The following is an 8,605-nucleotide window of genomic DNA, read 5'->3' on the forward strand; positions in this document are numbered from 1 at the left end:
TAAAAAGTTGTCGATAGTGGATATTAATACGTCATCTTAACTCTTAATTAACTCCGATAGACATCCCTAGTTCCGTGTTTTGGTATTGAATAGAATTTCGTCATCAGCTGTCTGCCGCGATTGGATTTTGTGATTTGTCAATATTTATTTCTAAACATAGATAACACACTATATAACCTGAGATAGATGTGCCACTGATTAATTTATTTTGTAAATTCAGCGTACCTAGTTTAAGAGATGGCGCTGCCGCTGCATTATATTTTTTTACTCCCCTTGCGTACCGTCGCTAGATGGCGCCGTTTTTTATGTACGCCCATTGCGTACACGATCGCTAGATGGCGCTTATTATATTTATACTATTGTTGTAGACCGTATTGATTGCATATTGATTGATATTGTACACTGTAGTTTATTTTATTTGTGGATGGAAATTCTTATTCGTATGTTATGTTAGAGGGTTACCTTTAAAATAAGACCAGGCATTCTATGATTACAACACGATAGTCAAGTATTATTTAATAAGTGACTTTGAATAAGAACATACACATAAGATTTACATAATCCACAAATAAATAACAAACTACAAAACAAAATGAAATCAACATATTTTATAAATAAATTAAAGTAGATTCAAGAACGAAATCTTCCAATGCAAAATAAAATAAAAAATTCCTAAGTAGGGTGCCTACCTATAAGTGAAATGAAATAATATTTATTATTTGAAATGTTTATTTCCTCTTATGTTTCTAATAATAATTTAAAGCTTGTATTTTTCCAAATCCAAGAAATCCAAATCGCAAAAGTTCCAGGTTCCAGTGTGCACAGCGTTGGTCAATCGTTAAGCAATATCAACAAGTTCCAGTATACACAGCGTTAGTCAATCGTTTGAGATATCAAGTCAATAAAGCAAGCACAATCCGTTTTTAGTCAGAGAATAGCAAAGAACACAATGAAACCACGAAGCACCCACGAACTAAAAGAAATATTTTATTTGGATGATTTGAAAAATAACGAATCGCCATATTACTTTACTCTATGACTCTCAGATTTTTTAGGTGTGGTCTATGTCTATGACCAATCGTTTCACGCATACTTTAAGTAAGTTCCGCTTCAAAACTGAAAAAGTGAAAAATATTTTTATGGTATCAGTAATATTTTATTTTATTAATTATAAATAATATACTAGAATGAATAATATGTAAATAAATTTTAGTTTATTAGTCCATGTTTATTATTTTTGCTATCATTAGCTCCATCTATCCAGCATATGTGTAAAATGATCGTCATCGTGATAAAAGTTACAGCGTACCTACAAAAATAGATGGCAGCACTTTCAATGCAAATTTTTTTCATATGCCAATATAGGGAGGTTATATAGTGTGTTATCTATGATAGGGAAGCTGCACCCCCCTGTTTCTAAAATTGTGCATAAATTGTTTGAAATCTTTTAATTTCTTGTGTAAAAAAATGTTTCAACACTTAGTATTGTCCTCCGGAAAGATGGTTTCAGCGTGATAATGGTTACTAGAGACTTTATTGAAGATAAATCGTGGATACAACATCTAGGCCACTGAAGAAAACTAAACGAGTTACGTATTCCAAACCGATGGATAAGCAAGAGGATAAGTGGGATGCCTTAGCTACTATTAAATCCTTTGACTTAGGTAATTATAACTTATTGTTTAATTCATTATTAGTCCATAACCTTGAAGGTTACTTTAGCAACCTTTAGTAAGATAAGGCTTCCAAAATATAGGAAGTACTTCCATTAGTTGGATTTTGAATTGGCCCCCTCGATCTGGAGTTGTCATGTATACAGGGAAACTAGCTCTCTCTCTGAGCACCCAGACTCTACACAGTCTGGTTTTTCTTCCTCCAGCATGTTTTTGTAAACGCGAAGCCAGATGTTCGTGTGGGAGGGCCTGAATATCCTACAAGGCTGAATGGAGTGAAGCAGAGGTGGTGAGGCATGCACACCTGTGAAGATCGAGTAGGTAAAGCTGAATGAAGGGATGATCGAGCGAGTCTTCTGACATAGTTTGCTTATACATATAAAAACTTAACATACTTAGTCCCCCACCTTCACCCACTTCCAACTACAAAAGTGTAACTGGAATATAATGACTTTAGGTAATCTAGACGTTAAACTATTTAAGTTTGCCTACAAACTGTTCCAAAAGAATTTCCAACAAATTTTATGAATATTTCAGCAGTCACTTTTAGTCACCCTGCCAGAAATCAGACAAACTTTAACACTGCTTGCTCATTAAGGTTGAACCAAGAGCTCTGCTTGCATATTTTTTTTAATATTATTTATTGTATGATAACCCTGGTAGTAAGTGACAATGCAGCCAAGATATAAGCGGACTAACGTGGAAAGGGTTTGGCAGTTTTTATTCAATCCATACCTATACAGTTTCTATGAGACATTTCGTAGCACCTCTTTACAAGGTTTAGTAAGGGTGGTAACTTAGCCAGGATAAAGCTAGTGTGTCTGAAATCAATTTTGACAGGAACTAAGATAGCTTGTATCCTGTGGGTGGACATAGGCTACTTTTTGTCCCATATAATCAAAGAGTTCCCACAGGATTTTTAAAAAACTCAACCCATGTGGACAAAGTCATGTTAGTATTATAAATGCTAAAGTTTGTCTGCCTCTCTATTTAAGTCTGTCTGTTACCTTTTCACGGCCTATCTGCTTGACCGATATTGATGGAGTTGGACATGGCTATTTTTTGTCCTGGAAATTCAATGAGTTCTCACAGGATTTTTAGAACCCTATATTCACAGCACAAACCACTAAGGCTTAGTGGTCTGTCCTTCATAGGGACCAAGTTATAAACATCATCTAGTTATAACATACACATGGTAGTACATATAAAAACCACAGTGACCACAATTTGCCAGAAATTTCTATCAGAGGCAGGGCTGTGAAATTATTTAAATATACTTAAATAGTGGAAATATTTTTAAATACAGTATGTCTTAATAAATTATGTTAATGGTTATTGTCATAATTTATTTTTTATCCTGGAATATCAAAAGAGCTTCCACTGGATTTTTAAAATCTAAATCCACGTGGTCAAAGTCACGGGCGTCAGCTAGCATAGGATAAAGCCCCACATTAGTCCCTATCAGCAGAATCAACCTTCCTAAATGATGGAAGGTTGATTCAAGTAAATTGATTTTCAATGAAGGTCTTTGATGTTTATTTTTTTATTCTAATATTTTTAAGGGGCTTTTATAGGTGTCATATATGCCAGCCCCATCGGTACAATCTAAATTAAAATTAAACTAGGTATATACCTAAAAAGAGTCTTTGATGTTGAAAAGTGCTGTAGGTACTTTCAAGCCTACTTAACCAAAAATGCAATTTACTCACTCTCGGAATTTTTAATATAAAAATTAGCTTATGTCCGACATTCAAATTCAAATTATTTTTATTCAATTAAACTTTTACAAGTGCTTTTGAATCGTCAAAATAATCTACCACTGGTTCGGAATGCTGTAGATTATTTTGCATTCATTGCAATGCCACTTGTGCACTACATTTTTTATGTAATTGGTAGGTAGTTACTATGTCAGAAAACTTTACGCACGTTGACAACTGTACAAAGTTTCAACTCAATCTGATGAATGATGCTCAATCCATAAGTAACAACCAGACAGACACACAAACATTAATTTTTGAAGATGTGAGAATAAAAATATACATGTAATAATATTGATTATTCAATTTGGTGGCAGCCCTTTATTTTTGTATGGCTAAAGATTGTTTATCAAATCAATTTTATGCCACAGTAGTTGGTAGTTATAGTAGTTACATGCTTCACACAACAATTTTATTTTAACTTGAATTATTATAAAAACAAATAATGGTTAGGAAAGAAATTTCTCTTCTCAATCTAAACCACCTTAAAATGTGTCGTAAGTACTTACCTACCTAATATTAAGTATTAGTTTTGAAAGCGTTTTTTGTGCTAAAATATTTTAAATGAGTACTTAGATCTACATATTTAATTACTAGTTTTTTCGCTCTAATATCTTTGATATCTCTATCCATCTGATCATTTCTTTGATTAGCAAACCGTTCCATTACAAAAATCAAAACATCTAAATCAAAAGCAAGTACACTAAGTACTTGCTTTTGATTTAGAAGATAGACCTATACTATGTTATTATAACTCGCCCTACATATGTGTGAGTTCTATGACTTTATATACAAGTCGTTGATTTTTACCTAGCTTTATCACAAATTTTTTTAAAATACTGAATGTAAAGATTGAAATCCAGGTGGGCTAACATAGTACCATAATCGGCGGCGACGAGCGCTTTTAACTCTTACTTCGTATAAGAGTGAGCTATGTCAGTTTTAGTTCGCGACAAGTCGAGATGGCAATCAGGGTATAAGGCGGGGGGACTCCCCGCACACCCGCACGTCACCCCGCGCTCGCTCGCACCGGGTTAGAGCAGAAGCTATGCGGGGCGTTCCCACCGCAATTGCCATCTCGACCTGTCTCGTACTATATATACTTTATTTCTTTAACGAATATTCTCATTTCTGATATTATCACCAAATTCCGTGCCTAGTTCCCTCCATGGCCCGCTGAGTGACTGAGCTTTCTTATGAGGCGAACTATTATGTACTTAAGTGTTCTGTGTTAAAACTGTTCTTTTATTTTATTTGCAGGCATAGCACGCAACAGTCACCATGACTCCATCTTACACCAGAGCACGCAGCAGATTGAACTCGTCCAATCACAAGCGACCACACCGATCAGCCTGCTGGTCCAGTCACTAGTCAAACAACTATGCGCTTTACTAGAAAAAGACAACTCCAGGGCCAACCTGTTGTACAACACAATCTGTGAGAAGTTGCACAGCATGAACTTGATAGACGATTCGTACGCGATGGGAGAATTTGAGGTTATGAGGAGTCAGTATCAACGGGCCTTATACCAGCTAGTGACTGTAGCCAGTGGGTCCGAAATACCCATAACTTTACCAGTAACATGGCCTATAACTAGATCAGGGTTAGAATGGTCACGTTACCACAAAGAATTTGAGGAGTTGTTCTTTATAGCTGGAGGTGGTTTTGGCAGCGTTTTCAAAGCTCGACACAGGTTAGATGGAGTGGAATATGCTGTCAAAAAAGTTTATATCAAATCCTCAGATGTAAACTCCATAATGTCGCATTTAGCAGAAGTTAAGACTATAGCGAGTTTGAATCACCCGAATATAGTGAACTATAAAGCAGCCTGGTTAGAACCGATGGTGGAATCTACGGTTAAAAAGAAGAAGAGGTATAAAATGGATATGGACAATGACGATTTTTCTCTGGGATCCGACCATCATTCCTCAGTGTACCCCAACATGATGAAATCCTTCAAAACATATAACCCAAAGGATTTAACGACAAACCACAGCCAATCCGACTTCGTTATATCGTTTAAAAACTCAAATAGTTTCGAAAACACAGTCAGTTCTGAAGAAATCGATTCGGAAAGCGATGAAGATTCTGATTTCGAGGAACAAAATGCTGTATGCAAATTGTTATCCGGGAAGGAGTACGAAAACTGTTCGAGGGTTAACCTCAAATGGGCGACCTTATACATTCAGATGACATTCTGCCAGCAGACCTTAAAACAATGGTTGGACGAGCGTAACAACCACATGTTACTAACTAGGAAGAACTCTGATGATATGACGTTGCACCATAGTGATTCAAATGACTCCACTGATTCTGCTACCCTTGAAAATGCGTTTCCGAACTATCCCGTCGCTTGGACACGTATAGAAGTTATAGTAGACATGTTCACTCAGCTAGTGAGGGGGCTGCACTATATACACTCTCGCGGTATAATACACCATGATGTGAAGCCTAGCAACGTGTTTGTGGAGCAGAGCGAGAGTGGAATGCTGGTGCAGTTGGGAGACTTTGGCTTGGCCTGTCCACTGCAGCAATCCCATAGTGGGTTAGCTCTTGGAACTCACTTGTATGCTGCGCCAGAACAACTCGACGGACAATGCAATCCTAAGGTGATTTTTTTAATTCAATGTCTAGTTAGCCCTTTACTACAATCTGATTATTTTGTTTCCACCATAATTTTCAGTCTGCTTGCTAAACGAATTCTCTATAAACCTTTGATATTTGAATATAGGCAGAATTAAATGTTGATGAATTTAAGTTTTACTGAATTTCATCGTGTTTTTTTCTGGAAACAATATGTTTATAGATAGAAGTACAATTGAATCCTACAGGTTACAACAAATATACCCGAATAAATACTGAAAGAATTTCTAATCATATGCTTCAATATTTAACTTAATGGTATAACTAACTGAAATTACTGCTGTAATTTGTGTTGTTCAACTATTAGCCGACGTTGCAGTCAGTATTTTGTGTCTGATTGAAACTATGACAAACGTAAAATTCTTGTTTACCTATGTGTTAAAAATAAATGTTTTATTTATTTTTATCATTTACACCGATAACGTTCTTGACTTTTTTTTCCAGAGTGACATGTACTCCCTCGGCATAATCCTCCTCGAGATGGTAGAACCATTCAGCACAGACATGGAACGCGTAAAGACCATCACAGACCTCCGCAAAGGGCAAATCCCCGCCCACCTCACCGCAAACTACCCAAAAATAGCCCACATCATCGGAAAACTAGTCCAAAGACGTCCCAGCCGACGTCTAGACACGAATAAATTACTGGAAGAGTTGAAGACACTCTCTGAAAATAAAGACGACACGATCAGACAGTTGAAAGAAGAGCTGGCGGCCAAGGAAGACGAAATTGCCAAGTTGAAAATGATGCTCGCGAATTTGAATTTTCGTGCGTAAGTAGCGTAGTGCGTAACAAGAACCAAATAAACTCTCTAATGACTGCTTTCACTCTCAACCGTTTTTACTTGCACCTGTACTTCACTAGAAATCAACTTTTTCACTTCCGCAAAAGACAAGAGACAATACAATCAGACAGTTGAAAGCAGATGCACCAGCGAAGAATGACTTGATGATGATTTTAATTGTCAAGTTGAAAATTTAGTGTGTAACGCGAACAATTTCTATCGTGACTGATATAATTCGTGACTTATTTCACTCGTGACCTATTTTTTGCGACTGATTTCACTCGTGACCTATTTTTTGCGAGTGATTTCACTCATGATCTATTTTTTGCGAGTGATTTCACTCATGATCTATTTTTTGCGAGTGATTTCACTCATGACCTATTTTTTACGAGTAATTTCACTCGTGACCTATTTTCATCTCCCGTTTAATGGACTGGCGGTTTTAGGTCATGTTTAATAATCATAATTTAACTGCGATAAATTTTTGTTTTAATTTGTATTTTGATGGGTAGTTTTTATGTTGAATACCGGCCCAAATTTTTTTCTTTTGTCATTGACTTACTATACAAGCAAGACTATTTTTTGCTAAGAAAATCGTCTCAAGTAATGTGATAGATAGCAATAACGAATTCACTCTAATTTAGACGTTATTTCGCTCAATTTCAATTGAAAACAATATCTACAAAACTGAAGGAAAAACAGGATATTGACTGTGGGTCTTGCTGTTATAGTAAATCAATGCTAAAGTATTGAATAATAAATCATTAATTTATATTTTGTGAAGTCCAATAACATATCTAATCCTTTTCAAGATGATCAAGTATTTTTTATAACATTTTCGTGAACTAAATAACGAGATTAAAATAGTACAAGAAGTAACTGTGACTTAATGACTTAATTAATAAATGATTTAAAATACTTTGACTACAATACCAATTCCATTTTTGCAAAATTAAAGTTGGATGATTTATTTTGGAATGTTATTTATTAAGTGATTTTCCTATTAATTATATCTGAGTTAAATTGATTGCACATCTATCAGCAGGCGCCGAACTAAAGGTTGATTTTGACATTTAGCAACATGATCGCGATGTCATCTCATATGCAACTGTTGACAAGTTGTTTTGATTTTATAAATTCTTTATTATCATTTAATATTTTACAAAGCATAACAAAATAACTATATGGAAACTTACATTTTAACCATACAATATTGATAAGAAACTCAATAAACTCATGCACAATTATTATTGCGATACACTGTTATTGAGTTTTCTAACGATACGATAATGTGATTCGACTATTTTATACTGAAAAAATCGTCGCGTCATCGCGTACGACACGTACGACGGGCGCTTCCTGTTAGATGTGCTATCATCTTCAGCGTCTCATCGAAATATTTTTTAATGAAATAATGATTCCACATTTTGATGAGACCTGTTGTAGTGATCAGATGTACTTAAGAATAAGTATTTTATGCGTGTGTGTGTGTGCGTATGCCAATAAATGATTTGAGTTTTAAATATAGGATTTAAACCAAATTTTTTCCATGTCCTTTTTTTTTAAATAAAACCCACAGACAATGTTAAAAGATTTATTTACAAAAAAAAGTTAACTGCATAAATTAACACCTTAAATCTAAATTATATTTACAGACTTAATAATAACTTTTAATTGGCTCTGTCACTACACTTTTAAAAAATGAAAGTTTTTAGCTAGACCTTTTTGATTAGTACATACAATAAAG

The 8,605-nt window shown here is 35.0% G+C and overlaps 1 protein-coding gene across 2 annotated transcripts; it reads left to right on the forward strand.

The window, feature by feature from the left end:
* Nucleotides 1-1,416: 1,416 nt before the first annotated feature.
* On the forward strand, nt 1,417-8,373 carry LOC123866545 (eukaryotic translation initiation factor 2-alpha kinase 1-like). 2 transcript variants are annotated; one of them, XR_006796220.1, is made up of 4 exons: nt 1,417-1,664; nt 4,691-6,039; nt 6,518-6,910; nt 7,251-8,373. XR_006796220.1 is itself a non-coding variant. In XM_045908195.1 (3 exons), the coding sequence occupies exons 1-3, from the start codon at nt 1,607-1,609 to the stop codon at nt 6,848-6,850; spliced, it is 1,740 nt and encodes a 579-aa protein (XP_045764151.1). In that variant the 5' UTR covers nt 1,417-1,606; the 3' UTR covers nt 6,851-8,373. The 2 variants fall into 2 exon arrangements, 1 of the variants encoding a protein (XP_045764151.1); XM_045908195.1 differs by having other exon boundaries at nt 6,518-8,373.
* The last annotated feature ends 232 nt before the right edge of the window (nt 8,374-8,605 follow it).

This window comes from Maniola jurtina, chromosome 1, assembly GCF_905333055.1.
Source record: "Maniola jurtina chromosome 1, ilManJurt1.1, whole genome shotgun sequence".
Classification (NCBI taxonomy): Eukaryota; Metazoa; Arthropoda; class Insecta; order Lepidoptera; family Nymphalidae; genus Maniola; species Maniola jurtina.

Excerpts from the sequence above, each read along its gene's own strand:
- LOC123866545 (XM_045908195.1), top strand. The coding sequence starts at position 1,607 with ATGGATAAGCAAGAGGATAAGTGGGATGCCTTAGCTACTATTAAATCC. Across the intron at positions 1,665-4,690 it reads TATTAAATCCTTTGACTTAG|GCATAGCACGCAACAGTCAC; the intron begins GTAATTATAACT and ends TTTTATTTGCAG. Across the intron at positions 6,040-6,517 it reads ACGGACAATGCAATCCTAAG|AGTGACATGTACTCCCTCGG; the intron begins GTGATTTTTTTA and ends TTTTTTTTCCAG.